The sequence below is a fragment of the Sorex araneus genome, chromosome 11 (assembly GCF_027595985.1).
Source record: "Sorex araneus isolate mSorAra2 chromosome 11, mSorAra2.pri, whole genome shotgun sequence".
In the NCBI taxonomy this organism is placed as follows: Eukaryota; Metazoa; Chordata; class Mammalia; order Eulipotyphla; family Soricidae; genus Sorex; species Sorex araneus.
Genome location: NC_073312.1, coordinates 16,880,077 through 16,906,069, shown reverse-complemented (window position 1 = coordinate 16,906,069; position 25,993 = coordinate 16,880,077). Strand labels below are relative to the sequence as shown.

The 25,993-nt window shown below is 38.6% G+C and overlaps 1 protein-coding gene across 7 annotated transcripts in view; it reads left to right on the top strand.

Moving 5' to 3' along the window:
* The window catches only part of ADD3 (adducin 3), a 142,487-nt gene that overhangs the window by 91,334 nt on the left and 25,160 nt on the right, over positions 1–25,993 (top strand). For 6 of the 7 annotated variants that reach the window (XM_055118997.1, XM_055119002.1, XM_055118998.1 and 3 more), the window contains exon 2: positions 12,708–12,931. In XM_055118997.1, coding sequence (XP_054974972.1) covers positions 12,737–12,931 — 195 coding nt within the window. In that variant the 5' untranslated portion in view covers positions 12,708–12,736. Of the gene's footprint in view, positions 1–1,716; positions 1,736–12,707; positions 12,932–25,993 lie in introns of those variants that run through there. The other variant, XM_055119001.1, reaches the window with a different exon arrangement.

Below are 25,993 nucleotides of genomic sequence, written 5' to 3'. Positions count from 1 at the left end.
TTGGTTTTTATGTAGTTTGTATATTAACTCCTTAATAGATAAATAATTTTCAGCTATTTCTCATTGAATAGTTTGTCTTTATACTTTGTTGATGTCCTTTGGATTCTACAGTTTTTTAGTTTGATTCAGCCCCACTTGTTTGTTTTGTTTCCTTTTCCTTTGGTGCCAGAATGAATGACATTTAAAAGTGACATAGAGCGGAGGAACCATTTGTGGATGACCGCTTGGGGTCTCATTTGGGCCGGGAGCAGTGCCGGTACCACCCCCATCCCAAGATTTCCCTCGGGCCCCATCACTGCAAACTCGTCCAATGGGCTCTGAAAGATAGCAGTCTCATGCTGCCGTCACTGAAAGCAAAGACCAAGGGACAAAAACCTTTCCCCTCCAGGGGCAGCATGGGGCCATAGCTTAGTTCATTCTGCAAGAAGCTGAATGGCCATGATCACAGAGGCACACAAACCAATTTCGGAACCCAGCGGCTTCTGGCAGAAATCACTCTGGATTTTATTACTAAAATACCAGAAATCCAAAATCATATGTTCTTCATTATCAGCAATAGGAAACAAATTATCAAATGATGCCTTTTCAGCAGGTCTTATTGTTGGGGGAAATTCCAAATAATAATAGTGGGTTTTTTGTCGAAACATTAAATGTAATCAAAATAAAGAGAGAATGAAGTGAAAATCATCTGCCACACAGGCAGGGTGGGGGATGGGATGGGGGTTATACTGGGGTACTTGGTGGTGGAACATGTGCACTGGTGAAGGGATGGGTGCTTGATCATTGTATGACTGAGACTTAAACCTGAAAGCTTTGTAACTATTCTCACGGTGATTCAATAAAAAAAAATTTTTATAAGTGACATGGAACAAAATAGAAAATATTAGCATTAACCACATAGTAGAGTCAAATGTCACAATGTGTTATGTCTCATATATTTATATGTAATTATAAGAAATGTATTTCTTGTGGATTACAATTTTTTTTTTTTACTTTTTGGGTCAAACCCTGTCTATGCTCAGGGCTGACTCCTGGCTCTGCACTCAGGAATCACTCCTGGCAGTGCTCGAGGGACCATATGGGTTGCTGGGAATCGAACCCGGGTCGGCCGTGTACAAGGCAAATGCCCTACCCACTGTACTATTGCTCTAGCCCCAGATAACAATTTTTTAAACGTTTGAAAGCTTTTGTTGTGCGGTATTTTATCTATTTGTAACTTGAACCTAATGTTCTTTAAACATACATGTTGGATAGTTTCTGCATAAATATTTGGATAAGGTTTTTAAAGCATGAATTTTGTTTATGCTTCATATCTTGTTTCTAATCTGCATTTCCAAAGGAAAACCCAAAGTGATGACAACCAGTTTTATAACATTAATTGTTTAAAATCTATTTTCTATTTTCTTTTCAATTTGAAGAACAGTTTAAAGACTAATTTTTTTCTATAATGAAATTTTTGTTGGTTTGTGCTGCAGCACATTGTTCTGAAGTACTCGAAAACGTGATTTTTAAATTTACTAATTAAGCAGTTGTTTAGAACATCTGCAAGCAGAAATATGCTGAAGATTTGTTGTTCAAAAGTGAGCTAGAATTTACCACTTAATTCCTTTCATCCCTTTTTTTGGAAGGCAGAAGGATGCATGATTGCTTTCCAAGCCACGGCAGTTCTGGGACTTTTCACCTCTTAAGCCAGGATAAAACTATTCCAACCACTCTGCTACTGAATATCTGATTAGTGAGTATTTGTGATTAGTATTTGAAAAGAAACTCCAGATTACCCCTGCCTGCACTGAGACTGAGGTCTTGGGTTTCGGAGATTAAGTGGGCTAGATTCACATCCCAGGTTTGCTATAAGCTATATCTCTGGAGACAAATTGCTTCTTAATGACTTCTATTTTCTCAATAGTAGAATAATAATAAACACTTCATAAGATTGTGAGGGGTAAATGAATTTGCTCTCTGTCTTATAAAGCATAGTTCTGAGGTCCAGAATGATAGTATAGGGGTTCAGGTTCTTGTTTTGCATACGGTCGACCATGATTGGATTCCCGGGTACCCCAGATGCTCCCCCCCAAGTTCCATGAGGAGTGTGACCCCAAGCACAGAGCCAGGAGTAAGTCCTGAGCATAGCTGGGTCTGGCCCAAAACAAACAAAAAGAATAGTTTAGAAATCTAAACCATACCTGTCAAAGCCTTTGTGTTTTGCAATATTTTATCTCCTGAAGCTTCAGAGCTTAACTTGAATAAACTTACTGTAACCAGAGCTGAAATTCCAGATCTGCTCTCTGCTGATCATCTTGAAAAATATTTTGCAGTCACATATGTATTTTTATTCAGATGCAGTTTAGCAGTGCTTTCAAAGACCTCGTGCATAAAATATCTAAAAGTAAGCTTTTCTCTGCCTCATTCTCTAGTGAGATAAAAGTAATATTTTGTGTTGTAATAAATGGTCTTTTAAAAAATTAAGCCCTTTTATTGTGTTATATAGTTTCACATGTAGTTGGAGGAATTAGTGCAGAGAAATCTCTGTACACTCATCCCCTTATCCCCTAATGGTAATATCTCAGAAGACCTGTAGTGTGATATACAATTAGAATACTGGCAATGATAAAATCCACTAGCCTTGTTCAGATTTACAGTTTCATTTGTAGTCTCTTGTGTGTGCAGTTCTGTGGAATTCTGTCATGTGTATAGGTTCATATATCCACCAATATAGTTAAGATATAGAACGTTGGATCCCTACAGAGATCCCTTCTGTTGCCCTTTGATGACCATGCCTATTTTCTTCCCACTCAAGTACACTCCCTGCCCAACCCTGACAACCACTAATCTGTTCCCCATTTCGGAAATACTTTCATTTGAATATTATGTAAATGGAACCATATCATATGTAACCTCTGAGTTGACTTTTTATTTTCCCATTCTGTATAATCCATTGGAGATATATATATATATCAGTAATTCATTCCTTTTAAATTTGTAATATTATTACATAGTACAGTTTGTCTAATCATTTTGGATATGTCTGAATTTTTATTTGGTTTTGACTATTAAAAATAAAGCTACTATAAACATTTATGTTACATATATTGTGTAGGACATGTTTTTTTTTTCTGGGTTCAATTACCAGGAGTCACAATTGCTGAAATGCATAGTAGTTTCATATTAAATATTTTAAGAAAATTACAAAACTGTAAGAATTGCTACCATTTTACATCCCTACTAGCAGTGCATGAAGCATCTCTTCTCCAGCATTTAGGTTTTGTTGTCATTGTTTGCCATTTTGGTACTAATATGATAATGTCTCAGGATTTAAATTTTTCTCTTATTAATGGTGTCAAACATTCTTGTCCTCTTCTACTATGTATATGTACATCCTTTCCAGTAAAAATGTCTTTTTTACAATTGGATTAGTTAGTTCTTTTTACTGTTGAATTTTGAGAGTTTGTTATATTTTTTTATACCCATCAATCTTTTGTCAGATGTGTGGTTTATAAATATTTTCTCTTGGTTTGTAGCTTGTCTTTTTATTCTCTGCTGTTTTGCTGACAAACATTTTTAATCTTGTTAAAGTTAATTTTTCATTTTTTTCTTTTGTAGTTTATATATTTAGTATCAAGTCTAAAACTGTCTGGCTCTCGTTTCTTTTTTTTTTTTCTAAACGTTTTAAAATTTTACCTTTAAGACTGTAATTTGAGCTAATTTTTTGTTTGAGTACCATACCCAACAGTGCTCAAGGCTTATTCCTGACTCTGCTCTGGGATCACTCCTGTCAGTGTTCAGAGGTTGCTATGTGGTGCTAGGGATCGAACCCAGGTCAACCACCTGTGCTATCTTGCCAACCCATTTTGAGTTAGTTTTTATTTGTAGAAAGTAAAAGCACTGCTGGAGCAATAGTACAGCGGGTAGGGCGTTTGCCTTGCACTCGGCCGACCCGGGTTTGATACCTCCACCCCTCTCAGAGAACCCAGCAAGCTACCAAGAGTATCTTGCCCGTACAGCAGAGCCTGGCAAGCTACCTGTGGCGTATTCAATATGCCAAAAAGAGTAACAACAAGTCTCACAATGGAGACGTTACTGGTGCCCGCTCAAGCAAATTGATGAGCAACAGGATGACAATGATACAGCGAATAAAAAAATGTTTATTGTAGCAAATAAAAACATAGCACACAAAATTTGCCAATTAACTATTTTAAAATACACATAGCAGCCAGAGTACAGAATATAGCAGATAGGGCATTTTGCCTTGCACATAGCCTACCCTGGTTTAATCCCGGCATTTTGTATGGTCCCTAGAACACTACCAGTAGTGGTTCCTGAGCACAAAGTCAAGAATAACCCCTTAGCATCACTGGGTGTGGCTCCCCAAAAATTAAAAAGCACAGCATGGCTATAAGTTGTTCACAGTTCTGTGTAGCCATCATTGCTTTTTTAGAACTAGAATTTTTTTGAGCACCCTAGACCCAGTTCCCATTCAGTAAGTTGTTATTTCCTATTTCTCTTCCCCTTCACTGATGACCCCAACAACCACCATTTTTCTTTCTGTTTACATGTATTTGCCTATTCTGTATATTAAATATAAATGTAATCATGTATGACTTTTTTTTTTTTTGCTTTTTGGGTCACACCTGGCAATGCACAGGGGTTACTCCTGGCTCATGGACTCAGGAATCACTCCTGGCGGTGCTCAGGGGACCATATGGGACGCTGGGAATCGAACCCGGGTCGACCGCGTTCAAGGCAAACTCCCTACCCACTGTGCTATCGCTCCGGCCCCTCATGTATGACTCTTGTGTCTGCTTTCTTTCACCCAGCATAATATTTTTCATTTTCATTCATATTGTAGATATAAGTACTTCTTTTCATAAATAATATTCTATTAAATATATATATTAAGTATATATACTTATATTAAGTATATATAATCTATTATATATAGGTACATCCAGAGAGACTTAAAAGCAAGCTCCCAGAAGCACACGACCAGTTTGCAGCCACGCAATATCTTGTAGCCTACTTCTCCCTCTGGGAGAAACTAGCAAGCTTCTGACAGTTTCCTGCCCACATGGGACAGCCTTGCAAGCTTCCCATGGTGTATTCATATGCTAAATCCAGTAACAAGCTAGATCTCATTCCCCTGACCCTGAAAGAGCCTCCAGTGTGACATGTTTGGGAGTGCCGAGTCGAGAGAGACTTCTAAGATCTCAGGGAAAGGACAAATGGAGATGTTACTGAGCCTGCTCGAGAAATCGAAGATTTCATGATTCGTGATTTGTGATATAGGAACACATATGTATATTAACACATTTATTGATGATCCCTCTTCAGTGGATGAACATTGGGGTTTTTCCATCTTTGGAATGTCCAGCTATGAATATTTTATTTGCATGTTTTTGTTTGAATACTTGTTTTCACTTGGAAGTATTATAGAAGTTGATATTTATGAGATATAAATTATGATATTTATAATGAGTTACTGTGTCAGGCAAATGAATTATGAGGCTTAGGTGAAGATTCTCTCTTTTTTCCTTTGCGATGGATAAGTAATTGCTCTACTATTCTTTTAAAGGCTAGCCTGAAAGATAATTATAGAATATTTTATTCTTTTGGAGAATTACCAAAGTATTTACATCTACACAAAGTCTTGAAGAAAAGTGAAATAGTTTGTAACAAAACATTGCAAAGGATAGTTATATGGGGCATACTGGAATTTTCTTTGTTTTTGTAAACTTTAGAATGGGGATGGGCTTCTAATATAGACAATGCTGTTGTATTCTTTGTGAAAGAAATGTCGAGGTAGGATGAAAGATGTCAGCAACAGAGTGTTTTAATGCACTAATGACAAGAAGCTACTTTAAATTTTAAAAAAGAGAAGAGCATTGTCAGATCAGACTTAATGAGATGAAATATAAGTAAGTTTTAATCGGCTAGAATATGGACTATAGCAGAAGACTGGATGCAAAATTGTGGAAGATTTTTATGTGTTTTTTTTTTGTTTGTTTCTTTGTTTTTATTTTCTGCTTTTTTGGGTCACATCCGGCGATGCACAGGGGTTACTCCTGGCTCTGCACTCAGGAATCACTCCTGGCGGTGCTCAGGGGACCATATGGGATGCTGGGATTCTAACCCAGGTCGGCCGCGTGCAAGGCAAACGCCCTACCCGCTGTGCTATCACTCCAGCCCCGATTTTTATGTGTTTTAAATGAACTTGTGCATTTTCTATGACACTGATTCGGAGTAAAAAATAGCTTTAAAGAGAAAAAATAAAGTGCCTGCCCTAAAGGTGAACACTGGTGAAAGGATTAGTGTTGGAACATTGTATTCCTGAAACCCAGTGAAAAATTTTGTAAGCCGCAGTGCCTCGATTAAAAAAAAAAAATCATCTTCAGCTTAGTGAAACTCAGTCCATTTTTCATATGCTGCTTATGAGTTTTTTAAGTTTCTGTTGAATTTATTCCAGCACAAGGACCTAAAATGTGAGTCCTGAAACTAGTTTGTAGAAAAAAATTATTTGTAAAGGTCTACTTAACTGCTATCTTCAGGGTCCTCATATTATTGCAGTTTTCCTTAAATTGCATTTTCCCCAGTTCCTATAAAAATAATGCATTTAGCTTTATATTAGTGAGTGACATAGGCTTGATTTCCTACGCTACTTAAAACAGTTTAACTTCATTACAAAATTCTATGAGAAAACCTTTTAGTAAACTTCGGAGGGGGGAGAATTGGTATGTTTATTAAGAAGTAATGATTCCTTATACCTCTTTAAGTTTTTTCTTTGGAAGCTCAGTTTTCAACACACAGTTAAGCAACCTGCTGAGCAATGATAGGAAATACTTCACTTGCGTGATATCTTTTAGAAAGATTTCCTTCCTAGTTGCCTTCTAGACTGGCAGGAAAGTCACCCATTTCTTTAAAACTCTTCTGACTCAACTAATTTATTGAAATGTTTCAAGTCACCAGTATAAAATTAGAGTTTTGTATAATAATTATATAAAATAATTGTATATTAAACATTAAATCTTTAAGCGGCACTGATCCTATAAAACATGCTAGATTTATCTTGCTTCTAACTGTATTTCCTGGCATTTGCCACTTCCCTGAGCATGTACCTACTTTGGCGTGAGAAAATGTAAGTCCTCTGGGTTCTTCCCCTCTGTATTAGTAGAATCTGTTTCACTGGGCTATAGAAATTTCTGAATTAGACTTGAAGCCACAGAGGGATTTGGTCCAACATTTTATCTATTCCTGTTGTGCAGTGCCCAACAGAAAGTGGTTGTTCCATAAATATTGTTGAGTGAAAGAAAGAGAACCCATGACATTCATATTAAGTTATTTTACTGTGCTGCAGGATGACTCATTTATCAGTTTCATTCTAGTTTAGAGATTCCCCCTAAGCATATAAATCACTTATTTTTATACTGGGTCAAATTCTTTACTAAGTATTTTCTATTAGATAGCATAATCTTCCAGAAAGATTTCCTGTGTACACACTTAGCAAAACCACTTTGCCTCTTATATTTTTTTCTAGCTCTGTTGAGTTCTAATTTGACATAACATTGTATATTTTTCCCCACTTTAAAACACCATGGTTTACAAAGTTGTTCATGATGATTTGTTACAGGCATTCAGTAGTCCATCCCCAATCCCACCACCATTGTCACCTTTCCTCCACCATTGTCTCCATTTTCCCAACCATTCCTCAAGCCTTCCCCCACAGCAGGCTGAAAATAATTTATTTTATATTGTTACTCCTGAATGGCTAAGTGAATGATCAAAAAATGTTTCCAAGAGGAAAGTTTGCAAAAATTGCTGTATCTCATCATCAGAACAATAAGCCCTTGTCTGCAGGTTTCTTAAGCTTTAGTCTCAAATTAACCTTCTGTGTTAATGTTTTTGTCAGTCAAGACTAGTTGGTTGCTATGTTACATCCCATCCATCTACTGCTGTGATGTTGAATTTATTCCAGCACAAGGACCTAAAATGTGAGTCCTAAAACTAGTTTGTAGAAAAAAATTATTTGTAAAGGTCTGTTTAACTGTGTTGTAGATATTAGAGCTGTCACATGGCCACGAATGTGGCCGCATGCTAGAGAAAATTCAGAGTTCTTAACTGCGCAATCCAGATGGAGTTAAATTTTTTAACTAAGCTGCAGCTCTGGGATGTGAGAGCAGCTGTGAGAGCTTTGTAGAGACAGGAGCTGGCCCAACCCCCTTTGAGAGTGCCCCATAGGTCTCAACTGGGAACAAGTATCTGAGAAACTTTTGTGGCTAGGTGAGCTCTTTTGAGATTTATTTGAGTCTCTGAAACAAGGCCAGTAGATGAGCTTATATGGTGGCAGTGGTGGGACATGGACATAGCTGCCAAAATTTCCAGAAGCAGAGGGAGGTGAGGGGAGGTTACCCATTGCAGCCCCAATACACTGCATCTTAATAGTCCATGTGTATGTTGATAGAAATGATGTTGTAAGGTTTTCTCATACCTTTTTCTAATTTCTACTTGTGTTCAGATAATCTGACATATATTAATTTTTTTTCAATGTTTGAAGTAACAGTTCAATTAGTAGTTGGTATATAAAATTACAAATTCCGTTGGCTTCTGATTGATTTTAAAATCTATGTATAGAAGAAGAATCTATGTAGAAGAACAACTACTATACTTTTACTTTATTTCTATACCCTAATATAAAGTCCACATTCTTATTCTAAATGTGTAAAACTGAAATATATTTAAAAGCCAGTATAAATATAAACGTTTTAACGGAAAGAATATTTGAGATGTTTTGATCTTTTTTTTTGCTTTTTGGGTCACACCTGGCAATGCACAGGGGTTTACTCCCAGCTCATGCACTCAGGAATTACTCCTGGTGGTGCTCAGGGGACCATATGGGATGCTGGGAATCAAACCCGGGTCGGCCGCATGCAAGGCAAACGCCCTACCCACTGTGCTATTGCCCCAGCCCCTAAGATGTTTTAATCTTATTTTCCTTTCTGGTATCATGTTCTTATTTTTTTTTGAAAGATTTTATAAGCTCCATTTAATATTCAGGACAGTGTATAGACAGACTAAAAGTGCACAAATTTTGTAGTCCTTTGTTACACGATATTTAAGGGAATGTGTGCCGTTTTAAAGTGGAGTACTAAACAAATTGACTTTGACTATTAGATGACTTAAGTAAGCAGTGTGATTCTGGGCAGGTTGTTTAGTCCACTGAACTCCAGATTATCATTTTGTAGTTGTAAAGAGAGAATAAGGAATGTTATGAACTATAAGTTATTAAACATTTATAATTTATCCCTGATGTAATGGATGGTTAGCTAGCTCATCTTTAACTTACTCATCTGATAATGCTTTCATCATCACGAGTTCTTCAAACTATAAGCTAAGATTTTGTTTAATAGTTTTTCAATTATTAGTGTCTTATATCAATCCTAGAATGACAGGATACATCTATTATTACTGTTTCTACTTTTTACTTTTTTAAAAAAAATTTATTAATAATTTTTACTGTTTTAATGAAACTATTTTATAAGCACCAGAAAACTCAGTTGGACTCTAACTTATTATCTAAATGTATTTTCCATTAAGCTAACTAATGATTTCAGAGATGAGGCAAACATAAAATCCAATTAAAGGCAACAATTAATGTACTGTTCTTTTTAAATGGCTTAAGAAACAAACTTTAGTTTGTTTGGTAAACTAAAACAATTCATTTCCTTATTAAATCATGTCCCAATAACTGAATACCTGCTTTGTCTGTACTTTGCTATTAAAAGACAGTTTGACAGTTCCTTATATAGATGAGTTTGCTCTTTTAAAAAAAATAATAATTCTCCTTGAAATTCCTATCTGCTTACAGTAAACTCTTTGAAGGAGTAAAAATGATGTTCTAAACAGCTTCTAAGAAAATTAGACTTCAGAGTGGTTAGACCTCTGAAACTTGTATTACAGCAGGATATGAGCAGAAAAAAATTTCTTACACTTGATACTCTGTGCACTGTGTTTTTGGATAATAGTAAGATGAGACGACATTCCATAGGTTGCATGTAAGAGGCCTAGGTTCAGTCATCACCACATGGTCCCCTGACCACCAGCAGGAATAGTCTCATAGCACTGCCAGGTATGCCCCTAAAACAGACAAAACAAAAAATACCTTAGGGGCCTGAGAGATAGTACAGTGGGTAGGTTATTTGCCTTGCCCAGGGCCAACCTGGGTTCAGTCTCCGACAAGAAGTGACTCCTGAGTACAGAGCCAGGAGCAAGCCCTGAGCACCACGCAGTGTGTCCTACAAACAAATCGAAACCAAAAAATAAAAATAAAAAACCTGGGAAGGGACACATTTTTCAGTGCTCAGTTGTCTCCTTTTCTCTTGACGCAGGCTTGTGCCTTATCACCTCTTCTAAAAGTTGGAGGAAGTATTACTTTAGTTGGTAGTCATGATGCTGTCTGCTACATCAATACCATGCAGACCAGGCCCCCCACTGCCAGTCTACAAACTGTTTCAAGTTAGTAACAAATCCAGAATAGGATATTAAGCATTAGGAACTTGACATTGTTACTCTATCCAAGTGTATTGTTTTTTATTAAACAAAAATACTGGCCAATGATGAATTGGAGAAAATCCTTCACCCTAAATAATTTGAGAAATGCTGAGCTTGATTACTTCATCAGCTTCATCACAGGTTGGGGAGGAGGATGCTAAGTCACTGTCCTGTTGATCCAGCTTTAGTTGGCTAGGTGCTCAGCTGTAGCAAAGCACAAGTGAATTATTCTTCTGGCATAAAATCAAGGATTATCCTACATATCACTAATAATTATGTTTAGTATAAAGTGTCTATCATTACATTTTATTGAACATAAAACTGTAAGAGGAAAAAGAAGCCCTAGGCACAGTACTCACTAATAGTGAAAATAAACCAGTCTTCTATGTGTCATTTTACTTTAAAATATTTGGGGATTATTTCTTCTAAAAAATCAATATTAATTATGACTACTAAGTCATAATTAAGCCATAATTTTTTGCGTGCTTTTTGGGTCACACCCGGCGATGCACAGGGGTTAACTCCTGTCTCTGCACTCAGGAATCACCCCTGGTGGTGCCCAGGGGACCATATGGGATGCTGGGAATCGAACCCGGGTCGGCCGCGTGCAAGGCAAAGGCCCTACCTGCTGTGCTATTGCTCCAGCCCCAAGCCATAATTTTTTATTCACTCTGTACTTATGAACAGCTGTCGCCCCGTTGTTGTTCATGCTTAGGAAATGCTTAGAGGCTGTTCCTTACTCCATGTTCAGGAGTCACTCTGGAACACAGCACTCGGGATACCTGTGCAATGCCAGGCATCGAACCAGGGTGAGCTGCATGCAAGGCAACCATCTTAACCCCTGTATTATCTCTCCAAATTGAGAAGCTCCTTTTTTTTTTCTTTTTTTTCTTTTTGGGTCACACCCGGCGATGCACAGGGGTTACTCCTGGCTCATGCACTCAGGAATTACTCCTGGCGGTGCTTGGGGGACCATATGGGATGCTGGGAATTGAACCTGGATCAGCCATGTGCAAGGCAAATGCCCTACCCACTGTGCTATTGCTCCAGCCCCAGAAGCTACTTTTTTTTTTTATTTTGTTATATTGAATCACCGTGAAAAAAAATACAAAGCTTTCAGGTATAAGTCTCAGTCATATAATGATTTAAACCCCATCCCTCCAGAAACTACTTTTTTTTTTTTTAAGAAATATTTTATTGAACCACCGTGAAAACAAAAAAAATACAAAGCTTTCAGGTTTAAGTCACAGTCAAATACTGATTAAACCACCATCCCTTCACCAGTGCACCCGTTCCACCACCAAGAACCCCAATAAACCCCCCTCCCACCCCTCCCCCCATCTAAGTAGCTGATGATATTCCCATTATTCTCTCTACATATTGAGTACATTTCATATTTCCATACAGAACTCACTATTGTTGATTAGAAATTTCCCCCAACAATCAGGCCTGCTGAATAAGCATCATCTAATAATTTCTCTTCCTTGGTAAAGGTGAAGACTTTGAGTCCGCGCGGCCGCTATCGCGGCCGCGCGGTTTTGGGTTTCTAATATTTTAGCTCAGTTCACAGTCAAAATGGATGGCTGCAAGAATCTGCTCTGGGGCCAAAATGGGTTAGGAGACCTCAGGATCACAGTCAGTAGGCGGGAGGCTCTGCTTCTCGTGCCGCGGCTCTTGGTTCATCTCTGGGCGGAAGGCGCGCCGGGAACACCTCCCCTCCCAGGATCACCTACAGGCTACGTCACTAAAGAGAGTCCTACCTCCTGGTGTAGGGGTCTTAGAGGGTGGCTCTCACCGCGTGGCTGCCGCCGCTGCCGCCATTTTCGCTCAGAAAAATGGGGTGGAGAGGGAAAAAAATCCCTTCCCGGGCTGCACGAGGTTGTAGTTCAGTTCGCAGTCAAAATGCATGGCTGCAAGAGTCTGCTCTGGGGCCAAAATGGGTTAGGAGACCTCAGGATCACAGTCAGTAGGAGGGAGGCTCTGCTTCTCGTGCCGCGGCTCTTGGTTCATCTCTGGGCGGAAGGCGCGCCGGGAACAGAAACTACTTTTTAATGAAAGTTGTACCTTGTACTCTGAGGGCTGTTATAAAGCTGTACTTGACCCTTATAAAATTAAAATTTTTATAAGAAATTTATCGTGAATGTCCTCCTTTGTGTTTATTAATGCAGATAACAAGAGGAATCAGCAGAATTGAAGCATGAGTGCAGATGCCAGCCAAAGTGTGATCACCACTCCTCCTCCTCCCAGCATGCCTCATAAAGAGAGGTATTTTGACCGCATCAATGAAAATGACCCGGAATACATTCGGGAGCGGAACATGTCTCCTGATCTGCGACAAGACTTCAATATGATGGAGCAGAGGAAACGAGTTACTCAAATCTTGCAAAGTCCTGTGAGTTGAAATTAGGAGGCCATAATTTTTACTTTTCTCTGGAATCCTTGTTATAATAAGTGATAGAAAGTAAGAAAACAGATTGGTAAAAAGGTACAGAGGACCGGAGCAATAGTATAGTGGGTAGGGCGTTTGCTTTGCATTCGGCAAACCTGGATTTGATCTCTGGCATTCCATATGGTCCCTTGAGCACTGCCAGGGGTGATTCCTGAGTACAGTGCCAGGAGTAACCCCTGAGCATTGCCGGTGTGACCCAAAAAGAATAAATAAAACTGTACTTCCAGACTACTTTTTTAAAAAAGAGAAAAAGGAAAAGGGAGCAGTATAAATTAATAACTTCATACATAATGAAATTATAGGCCCCTTTAGTCAGAGTTCAGTAATATAAATACATGATACCAGGGTAAAGTTACATTAGATTTCAAGCATAGGTATTAAATAAGTGCCAAGACATAGGAGTGTCTGAGGTCACCTTGTTGGGTAAATTCTTTTGTGCCCTTGTTAATTCACAGAGATAGAGTCCAAAGCTGAATAGGAATTCCATTCTGGGTAATTCTTTATACCAGAGGCCTAGCCAAAAGCAACTACAAGCTATATATCAAAGTATAGATAAAAATAGCTACAAGTTATAAAAGCAAATAGGCTTTGAAGAATATAAACATAGCTTAAATTTGTAGTTGTCTTTATTTTTAATTTGGGGAGCAGGGGGTTGCCTTCCAAACAGTACTCAAGAGACTGGGGAGCCACTCACTGTGATACTTTGTCAACCAGTCAGCGGTTCAGTGCTAGGGCCCTGGGGACCAGAGTGATAGTACAGCGGGTAGAGCATTTACTTTGCACACGGCTGACCCGGCTTTGATCCCTGGCATCCCATATGGTTCTGGAGTGATTCCTGAGTGCAGAGCCAGGAGTAACCCCTGAGCATCACTGGATGTGACCCAAAAAGAAAAAAAGAAAAAAGACTCAAGGGCCCTGTGGCACTGGGAACCATCAGTTCTCAGGGACCTTCAGGTCCACATTCAGAGATATTTTGAAGGTCATCTAGTGCCAGGTCAGGTGCATCCTTGGACTCGAACCACTATACTACATCTGGTCCCTCAAGCTATACTTTCCAGAAATCCTTCTCCAGTGGAAAGGAAGTTAACTAAAGAAGTCAGCCTGAAAGATTTGACACTCAGGTCCTTTCAACTGAAAGCCTGAGTTTGTATGTTTAAAAATATCTGAAAACATGAATTTTAATTACTTATATCAAACTACATATACTAAGAACCTGCTTTGGGGGCTGGAGAGACTGTGTAGTAGGTAAGCTGCTTACTTTGCATCCAGCTGACTCTGGTTTCATCCCTGGCACCACGTATGGTCCCCCGGGCACACAAAGAATCACTCCTAAGCACAAAAACTAACTTGTTAGCCAAATGATAGTAACATAATTTTTTATTGGAGTCAGGAGGGTGGGGTCACACCCAGAAGTGTTGGAGTCTACTCCTATTCTTGGTGGTCACTTTGGCATTGCTCAGAGGACCCATGTAGTGCCAGGGATTGGACTGGGATCAGCAGCACACAAGGCAGTCACCTTCACCCCTGTACTGTCTCTCTGCTCCAGTAACAATTAAAACTGACAGGATGAGATAAAGTTCAGATTTTTTTCGAGGTTGTAAATATTGACACTGTTTTGAAAGTTATTCCATAGAAGACCTTTTCATTCTAACTGTAAAGTTACTGTGTTTTTGTTTTGTAATTTTTCCACTGATCTAAAGGCAGCATAACCTTGAGTAGATTCTTTAATTTTTTATACTTTAAAATATCAATATTATTCGTGTATTGGGGAATTTAATGAAATAATAGGAAAGGTGGACATATATGCTGACATTTCATATTCCTTTACCAAGAGTGATCATTTTTAATACAGTGAGAAATAATAAAGGTTTAGAAGATTTATAGAGGGCGGCGCATATGCTGCCTGAGCCCAAGTGTTGCTTGCGCCCACACGGCCAAGCTCATGTATCACCCGAGCACTTGTGTCGCCTGCATCTCCCCTCTTGAGATGTGTACTTTCATGCTTTCATGTCTAATGCTATGATGTGTGTAGGGGCTCTCTCCCCCCTTGAGAAGTCCGCATTTTCTCTTGAGTGTGTTACTCTCTCTCTTTCACCCTCTCTCCCTCCACACCTTAAAACCCTTCAAATAAAATCTGTTTTACTCAAAAAAAGGGGGGGGGGGATTTATAGAGGGCTAGGGAGATAGTATAGGGGTTAAGGAGCTTTTCTTCAGTGTGACTGACTCTGATTTGATCCCAACATCATATGTTCCCCTAAATACTGCCAGAAGTGACCCCCCAAGAACAGAGCCAGGAATAGCACCCAAACACTTCCAGTTGTATCCCTAAACCATCCCCCCCCCGCCCCCAAATATTAAAGATTTGATTACTGATCGTTTTTCCCTAGATTTGTTGGTTTTTGTTGTTGAGCACCCAGTGGTGCTCAGGACTTCTCTGACTCTGCTCAGAGATTACTCCTGGTAGTGTGGAGAGAAGCATATGCAGTGTCCAAGGATTGAACTGGGCTTCTGCCACACGCAGGGCAAGCCCTTAACCCCTGAACTGTCTCTTCAATTTACCCTTTATTTTTACTAGCTAATATTTTAAATCTTGTTTTTGAAAGACTTGGAAAGGTAGATAAATTTATCTTCCTGCCACATTTTAAGATAGTACTTCTTACACTTGGTTACACTGGCAGTTTTAACAAAGGCAGTAGAAACAATGGTTTTTCGGCCTTTCTACACCTGGGTGGACCAGTGGTAAAACACCAGTGGACATTAGGCCGGAGATACAGAACAGCAGAGAGGGGGCTTGCCTTGCATGCAACTGATCCAGGTTCAATCCCCAGTATCCTATAGCCTTTCAAGCTCAACCAAGAGCGAGCCAGGAGTAAGCCCTATCTCTGCCTCTCCATAACACCCTCTTCCCGCAAAAGAAAAATAAAAACTAGTGAGCAGAAGGATATAGTTCCTTGCCTCATGAACCTTTACCTAATGCTGTTTGAATATTCCCACACACAGCAAGCATTTGAGTGAGAGAAAAAAGAAACTTGCGACTTTCATGACCATTTCAAATATTACATACCATTACTTCCACCACAGTTAATAGTTAGAAATTATTCACTCATTAAGCCCATATTAAGGGGAGAGTAAATAACCCCCACCTTTTGAAGGGAGGAATGTTCGGTGCATGATCATAATTTATTTAAAAATAACAGAGCTGTCTACTCAACAGGGAGCCACATTATTTAAATTGACCAACCTTATGTTACAACAACTTGGAGATGGCCAAATGTAAACAAAACTTTTATTAAAGTGGTGCAATTTTGCATAACTTAGCATCAGTAGTTCAATAAATTTGGATCGCCATGCAAGTGCTTGCCTTATTAACAGGGAGAGAGAGGGGGGTGGGGGGGAGGGAGGGGGTAGGGAAGAGGGAGAGGGGGAGAGAGAGAGAGAAAATGAATGAGTGAGTGAGTGAATACGGAGATAAGACACTTGCCTGGCATGTTGCCGAACCTGGTTTGATCCCCAGCACTACATATGGTACCCAAAGCCCTCCAGCAGTGATCCCTGGTAGCATAGTAGGCTTAAGTCCTGAGCATTGCTGGGTGTGGCCCAAAAACCAAAAATTTAAAATAAAAATAATAGCCTGCCTGTTGGCTCTAGTTTATTTGCCTTACAAAACCCATGCAGAGTAGGTTTATTAGATCACAGGTATTTGCAATTTTTTGTAATTTTTCAATTTGGGGCACTATGTTTTACAAACTGTTGATTGTAAGATTTTATACATTAACTGTTACAGAACCACACCCTCCTCCCATGAGTCCACTTCCTGTCACCCTTGTCCCAAGGTCCCTCACTCACCCTCCCCACCCCAGTGGTAAGTTTCCTACTGAAGACAAGTTCTCCGTTTTTTTGTTTGCAACTATTTTTAATCAGCCTACTTGTTCTTCTGGAGGTTTGGGAAGTTCAAAGAGCTATTTTGTTAATAGTCTTTTCTTTCAAATCACTTTCAGCCTAAATTTGAAGTGTTTGTATCAGTACAATTAAAGTGTGTGGTATCCTGTGAATTTGGGGATTCACTCTGTTAGACAAAACGCAGAACCAATAAAAAACATGTTAATAATTTGTTTTCGTAAATGACAAATTTTAATTTTTGTTTTGGGGCCACACCTGGCAGTGCTCAGGGCTTCCTCCTGACTCTGTGTTCAGGGATTACTCTTGACATGCATGGTGCCAGGGATCGGACATAGGTCAGCCACATGCAAGGTAAACTTCATATCTGCTGTACTATTGCTCTGGCCCTATGCCTGCTTCCTTCCTTCCTTCCTTCCTTCCTTCCTTCCTTCCTTCCTTCCTTCCTTCCTTCCTTCCTTCCTTCCTTTCTTCCTTTCTTTCTTTTTCTTTCTTTCTTTCTCTCTTTTTCTTTCTTTCTTTCTTTCTTTCTTTCTTTCTTTCTTTCTTTCTTTCTTTCTTTCCTTTCTCTCTTATTTCCTGTCTTTCCTTTGAGTTCATTTAGGAAGAAATCAAGAAAAAGTAATTAAAATTACTATAATACTTTTTTAAATTAAGCACTTACAGTGTTCCAATCCCCTATTATATATCTAATCTGAGTTAAATCTTCAAATATCTCAGTCAAAGAAGTATTAATATCCTTAGTTTATAGACTAATAAGCTGAAATTTAGAGACGTTAAATAACTTGCTGAAGTTTTTATAGTTTAGTTAAATAGTGAAGTCAGAATTTTAACTCAAAATTCATACCAGGTGTTGGGATATGGTTTGCTTGAAACTTGGTTGTTAACACTGTTGTAAATCACAGTACCTAGTAAAAATTGGAGTGGGGTAGGAAACTTTACTCCCTAACCTATAAATGACTATTCAAAACAAAGGAGAAATCCACCCAGATATTTTTCATTATTTTGTTCATTTTCAAATTAATACAGTTCAAGAAGTCTCCAAAGTTTTCAGAGTGTCTTTGAATTGAGATGACAGATACATCAAAATACCTTGCGCCAAGAAAATATGGGGTGGGGGTGGGGTTAAGAAAAGAGAACTTGCCTTATCCTGACCCCCATTGTCATATCTTTTTAAAATTTAAGAATGTATTGTCTTACATGCCAATGGAAAAACCTAATTTGGCAAGAGACTCTAGTTAATTCAGTTAAAAGAATCTCTAAGTTTTCTTCAACCATCTATGTTGAATGGTTGAAGAAAACTTACATGCAACTGTGTGTGTGTGTGTGTGTGTGTGTGTGTGTGTGTGTGTGTGTGTGTGAAAAATTAGAGATGGGTAGATGGATGAAAGTGAGGGAGGGGAGAAAAGAAAAGAATGAAAATGGAACAAAGGAAAGAATGGAGTAAAGGGCTACATTTTAATTTACCCCTTTATCCTAGAATACAATGTCCAGAGAATTTTGTTGGAATTATGTGATATTTTACCAAGGTTAAAGCATGCTGTAAAACAAAGAGCATGCTGTCACAATAATTATTTAGAACACAAAAATTCAGAACTCACTGATCAATGTATATATAAATAGTTCGGTAGGCTTTGAGTCATTAACAACTAAAAGTTACCCAGAAAGTCCCCTGCTGAACTTAACTACTTAGTGTGGAAAACAGTGGATTTCAGAAAAAGAAACATATGCCTGACATATTATTGCTGCAGGAGACAATGTAGACTGTTGAGAGAAGTGTGCACTGTTAGTCTGAAAAAAATGGGGCAATGGGGACATAGGTTGGTGATAGCTAAAGCACATGGCATTCCTATCCCTTCCCTTCATTGTTGCAGCTGCTTCAATGAGCTGAGCTCACAGGCACTTGGTTACAGTGCTCACACTCTCCTGACTGCTGTGTGCCAGAGATTGAACCTGTACCCCGTAGCTGCAAAGCAGGAGCCTCACCATTGAGCCAGTGCCCCAGTTCCCTCGCTATTCCCAGTAACAGGGCAGTGCTGTTAAACAAAGTGTAATGCTACGGGCATGTGAAGATGGGAGGAAAAACAGATGTTAAACGGTCACCGTAATTAAGATCTAAAATGTTGACGGGGGGGGGGGGGGGGCTGGAGCAATAGCACAGCGGGTAGGGCATTTGCCTTGCACTCGGCCGACCCAGGTTCGATTCCCAGCATCCTATATGGTCCCCCGAGCACCGCCAGGAGTAATTCCTGAGTGCATGAGCCAGGAGTAACCCCTGTGCATCACCGGGTGTGACCCAAAAACCCAAAAAAAAAATGTTGACAGGCAACTTAAGTAGAACAGTGGGTCAAATTCACTATGATTTTTCTAGTTACCTTAGGAGGTAGAGACACAAGTATTCGTCATTAATTGTTTTCATTTATTAATATACCAACCTTAAAAAGATATATTATGCTAACCTTTAGTTTTGTATTAAGACTTAGATACAAGGGAAAAACATCCCCAAAATTTGCTTTATTTCTTTTTCTTCCTTTTAACAGGAATAGTGGTAATCTATTTTCAATGAATATATGTGTTTTTGTATATATTCACTGAATATATATAAATAGTGGGGAGAGACTGTACCACACCCAGCTGTGCTCATGGCTACTCCTGAGTCTGCTTGGGAATCATTCCTGGCAGTGCTCAGTGGGCCATGTGGTGCCAGACATCAAATCTGGATCAGCCTTCTGCAAGGAAAGAACCTTAACCCCTGTACTATCTATCTCTCTGGCCCAAGAATGCATTTCTTTGTGGGTAAATTCTAAGTTTGTTATACTTCTAATCCCTGCTTTAGAAGAGATCTAGTGACATAATTGCAGGGTACCACAGGAGCACAAGTCTATAATCTTTTTTCTTTTCTGTTCCTCTTGGGTTTCTCTTCAGTAATTATTAGGAGTAAAAGATCATCCAGACGTGGATATCTAAAATCCATCTCTGATACTTTAGATTTTAACCGTTTTTTGATTTTGCTAATTTGACAGTGCTGATAAATCAGTATGTTTTCACATCAACTGAAATAAATGCATCATGTCAGTTTCTTTTAACCAGTTTCCTTTTCTTTTCTTTTTTTTTTTTTTTTTTGCTTTTTGGGTCACACCCAGCGATGCACTCTGCACCACTCAGGAATTACTCCTGGCAGTGCTCAGGAAACCATGTAAGATGCTGGGAATTGAACCTGGGTCAGCCGTGTGCAAGGCAAACGACCTACCCACTGTGCTATCACTCCAGCCCTTCTTTTTCATTATTGGGAGAAAAAAAAAAAGGCTTTTTTCTTGGGCTGGGGAGATGGCTCAAAGGTCTAGAGTGTAATGCATTGCATATGGAAGCCCCAGATTTAATCCTCAATACTGCATGGTCCCCAGAGCACCGTTAGGAGCAGCTACAGACTACAGAGCCAGGAGTCGCATTGCCAGATGTGGACCCAAAGAAAAATTTTGTCTATAGCCACTATGTCTTAAAAGTTTTGATCTATGATGTAGAAGCTTTAAGATGGGGCACTTCAAGTTAATACTACTTTTGGTGTATAGTATACATGGCTATGTATTTACTTAAAATTTACTGTTGGCTTACTTAAATCTAAAATCCTTGTTTTTCCTATATTTTTCAAGTTTATTTTATGAATTCCTTATGAATTCAAAATTTAAATGACTATTTCCTCAATATTGAGAGAAAATGTATAGAATGAATGGGTATAAATTTAGATAAGGCTGACTTACCCTCAATGCAATTGAAGCATTTTGATTTTTATCTGACAGATGTTTTGCAGTATTTTTTTAGATATGTGTTTGAGGGTACAGCCATCCAAACTAAAATCTGAGGACAAGCTAAGTTTGCCAGCAGTATTTTGTTTGAATTAAAATGTCACTTTTAAAACTGAGTTACATTCAGTGAAGATTCATTTCTTTTTCCCCACACCACCCCGAAGATTCATTTCTTATTTCTAAAAACTAGATTGATTTATACCAATATATGATGGACAGATTCATAGAAGGGATTTCTCATTCAAGTGATAAGCTAATGCAGTTGCACTGTTTAGACACTCAGATCCCAGTGCTCATAACTCTGAAATTAATCTTTACTGTCATTAACTCAATAAATATTGAGATCATATTCTTTATTTTCTTTCCTCATCTCTCCAAGGGGAAAATGTACTGCTTTAATGAGCATTAAACGACACTCAGGGAAACTCTAGAGATGTAAAAAAACACAGTCTCAGTAGAGTCAAAAAGAATCACAGTAATATGATAGGCACTTAAATGTAGTATGAAATAAATGTGTAAAAGAGTGGAGAGGCAAGAGAAAGGAAGAGATATGGAGATCCTCCTAACTGGAGTGATTAAAAGAGAGACTTAAGGAGAAAATAGCAATTAAGATATGTTTTATTTTTATTACTTTATTTAAACACCATCATTTACGAAGTTGTTTGTTATACAGTTTGAATTACAGGCTTTCAATCTTCCAACCCCAATCCCACCACCAGAGTGACCTTCCCTCCACCATTATCCCTATTTTCCCAACCACCCCTGAAGCCTGCCCTCTTAGCAGGCACACAATAATTTATTTTATATCACTTGTTAAAACTAATTGGCTTAAGGAATTACAGAATTACTTCAGTAAAAGAAAATTTATGAAAATTGTTATATCTCACCATAGGCTAAATCCTAGTCTGAGCATTTACTAAGCTGTTTGTTGCTAGTTGAGCCTGCTGTGCTTTTGTTTTTAGTTTGTTGAGTTTAGTTGGCTTCTATGTTACTTTCCCAACTAATTTGGTGTGTTTCTACTGGAATTTCAGTACTGTGGAATTTGGCTGCCGGCCCCCATTCCCAGAACACCCAGAGTTCTCAGCCTGAACACTGGGATACCTGGAATTTTTGCAGTTTGGTTTTTCTGCAAAGATTATTAATGGAACAGTGAATTCAGGCCATTGGCATGGCAGCAGCAGTGGGATGTGTGCAGCTGCCAGGGCTTCAGCAGGGCAGGGACTCTGCCCACCTCCCTCCTAAGAGCACCCCAAGAATTTTCATGAATTTTCAGATGGGAGACCAGTGTGTCCAAGCAAATTGGCTTGCATCTCCTAGAGATGTGGTCATGAATCTGAAAAGGCATCAGGGGATAAGTCAATATGGCAGCGGCTGTGGGAAGTGCACCTTGGTTTTCTTGGGGGTGGGGGGGGGCAAGGGGTGGTACTGTCAAACAGTGCTCAGGAACAACTCCCAGTGATAAGTCAACCTGATGATTTGGTGCTTGAACTTAGTGAGATGGAGCTGCCCAGGCCAAGTGGCATTTAGGAGTTACCAGTGCTACTCCTGGTGGTACATGTATGGCAGGCCATGTAGTGCTGGGTATTGAACTAGAGTCCTAATCCATCCAAGACACACACTCTAGATTTGAGTTATCTCCCTGGCCCTGTATTTTGATTTTAAAGGTTTTACGCATCATGGACATTCTTTTTCATCTGTGTTCACATATTCAAGGTATAACAACCCCACTCCTCTTTGATCTTCTGTATCTGAGAAGAAACAGTTTTGTTTTTTGTTTTTTGTTTTTTTTTTGCTTTTTGGGTCACACCCAGCGATGCTCAGGGGTTACTCCTGGCTTTGCACTCAGGAATTGCTCCTGGCAGTGCTTGGGGGACAATATGGGATGCCGGGGATAGAACCCAGGTCGGCCACGTGCAAGGCAAACGCCCTACCCGCTGTGCTATCGCTCCGGCCCCAAGAAACAGTTTTTGCTATGGTTTTGTGTATGAGATGGGAGGCAGTTTTTGGTCTTTCAGTGTAGCTCTTCACTAGGAAATTGTTGACTTAATCTGACTTAAGAAGCCCAGCATGGGAACTTGCTGTCCTGTTTATAAGTTAGTTTCTTATTTTGTTTTGATAGGAAAATTCCTGGTTCTAATAGGGCAAGTACTTTGATGGTCATCTATTAACATATAATTTTGTTTGCTTTGTCCTTACAACCTTGACTGTAGCTAGGAGGTTTACTCAGTGTTTCTAATCACAGTATGCCTGCTTCATTATTAGTTCATTTGGTTTCGGTGATATAGCCAAGCTGTGATAAAATTAGGGAAAGATCCTATGCTCAAATGAAATTTCCAGATGTCATATTTCATTGCATTCCATTATTAGCTTGGCATCCTTGAGAAAATCATGGCCTCACCCAACACTTTGTAGTGAGACTCATGGGCTAGAGAGATGCTCAACCAAAGGTCTTAAGTGTAGGCTTTGCATGTGGGAGTCCTGGGTTTTACTCCTGACACCACATGATATCTCCAAGCAACATACCAGGAGCAGCCCCCAGTATCTCTATGTGTGGCACACACTACACCCCCCACACACACACAAAAAAAAAGAATAAAAACCAACTCTGCAGTGAAATTCAGATGAATCAGCTATAAAGATTTTGTTAAAAGATAGTATGATTACCAGATATTATTCATATAAACTTCTTATATTGATAAAAATGTTAAGTAGCCAAAGTAATTCTATACTGTCAGTATCTGAACAGTATTTCATAGGCATTCAAAACATTAAAAAATAATTAATGATGAAATGCTAATTTTTTATAATTGAATTCTTATCTGAAATAAAAAGTCTGATGATGTGATGCTTGGGACTGAACCTCAGTTCATAAGTAAGGCAAGTATCGTACTGTCTCTTTGGCTCTGCACTGTCTCTTTGGTCCCTCAGAAATGGTTTTTGAAGAACTTTTACATTCCTTTATGGCACCATAGAGAATTTCTACTTCATGCTTTGAACAAAATGTTTAACCTTTCTAATAAAATTTTTTCATCTCACCCAGCAAAAATCTTTTTTTTTTCATAAATAACTGATTATCTTAGATAACTGATTAGTTTTTTATCTTGAAGTCATTGTAAATCAGCATATGGAACAGATTATCTTATTTCATGTTGGTTGCTATGGATTAGATAAAATGTGACTCATTAAGCCCAGGATATAGCTCAGTGAGACTTTACATGTGTAATTTCACATGTAAATTTTACATGTGTAATTTACATGTGTAATACCACATGTAAAGTGGTAATTTCACATGTTCGAGTCTCTGAAAATTTAATCCCTGGCACCACTGTGGTGGGGGGGGAGATTTACCCATGTCTAGGAAATGTATATAATTTTGTGTGATGCACTTTGCATCTTAACTTCATTTCTGATGCTGTTTAAACTTCTTCCTACTTTTTTTTCTTTAGGTTGATTTTTCTTATATATTTTTGTATCATTTTTAAACTATGGTATCCTCCTTAAATACTTCTTGGGAAAAGTTAGGACAGTTCATCAATGAAATAAATAATGCCGAATTTTTAGAGTTGTTGTAAATAATGAGAAAAGTACGTAGTGGATATTGCTAATTTTTTTAACTGAATCAAAGAACATTGATTATAGCTGCTTTGAACTGAGAACTGTTTAAGTAGAGTTTGGTTTTGACGGGAAGATAAAATTTCAGAAGAGTAGTATGGAACTTTGCCAAGTGTTCAGAAGTTTTCTGCAGTTTAGATAAAGATAAATGAGCATATCTGGAAGATTATTTTCCTTTGGCCTTAATCATGGTAAAATGCTCATTCCTTTTTTTGTATGAAGGCATCCATCCATTTTATATATAGTTCACAACCGTTTTATGTTCAGAAGATCTTGAAAATCTGTGTACGGGATTTTCTGATCAATGTGTCACTGAAGAAGATAAGTTCCAGACTCGTTTTTGTGGTTTGAATAATCTTTTTAATGAGCTAGATACAGTGCATAGAATCAGATGTTTAGAGTTTTTAATTTTTCAATTGTTCTAATTTATTTGAAGTACCATGATTTACTATTATTATTGACAAGATATCATGTGTACAACATCTCAACACCACTCTCTCCATCAGAATGCCCACTTGTTCATTTATATACAGGTTATAAAGAAACATAGTTAGGGGAATCACGAAAGCTCAAAGGCAGTAGAAATGAAGAGCAAAAAAACTTGTCCTTAGTAGGAAGCTTGCCACTGGGGTAAGACTGGTAGGGAGGGATAGGTTAGGAAAGGGACCACTATGACAGGGATAGATGAAAGTGGTCACTCTGGACCAGGTCTAGGTGATAAAAGGAGGTAAAGTGACATGCATAATACCCTGTCAGTACAGTATTGAAAACCACAGTGCCTCAAAGGAGGAGGGGTAAGAACAGGAAAAAAGATAAAGAAAAAAAAAAACAGCAGAGGCTGGCTGAGGCGGGAAGAAGGGAACCTAGGGACATTGATGGAAGGAAGTGGACATTGGTAAAGAGATTGACTTTGGAACATTGTATGCCTGAACACAATCATGAATAACTTTTATAACTTTGTAATTCACAGTGATTTAAAAAAAATCTTTTCAACAAAAAGGAATGTCCACTTTTTGTCACCATTTATCTCTTGTCCAAGTGCCTGCTCAGAGTACCCCCAACCCTACCCACTGCTGTGTAGAATTTTTGTAAATGTGCTGTGGTTGACAATTAATGAGTCTTGAATTTTTTTTTAAAAAAAAGAAGAAAAAGCATGTTTAACTGGTATAAACTTAAACTTAGAATATGAAGGTGATTGCAGTTAGTATTTTTTTAATTTCTAAACTTCCACCTGATATATTTACCAAAAAGTAAAACATCTTCCTCTTGGAATTTCTACTTTCCTTAATTTTTACAAGAATTTCAGTGGCCCACACAGCCCGATCAAGTTTCTCAATGGTTTCTGTATTCAAGATGTGTGGTATGTTGTGTGAATGTGAAGACACACTAACTGCTGTTCAGTCCCACTGCCACTGCATCTCTTGACCAGTAGTGGTGGTGTTGAAAATTTGCCTTTCCTCACACAACAAGATGATGCCCCTCACTGTAGCCCGCTATGGTGCAACAGCAAAGAATGGCCTCCCTGTATTAAACTCTTACATGAAATTTATATCACAGCTGCTTCAACTGTGGTTCTCAAAACACTTAAGCATGAGTCAGGACTGGTTCTGTCAGTTCTTAACCTCAGAACTACATTTTCCTTTCTCCACCATGAACTCCCGTGGCATTTTTAAAGTCCCTTTTTCTGAACATC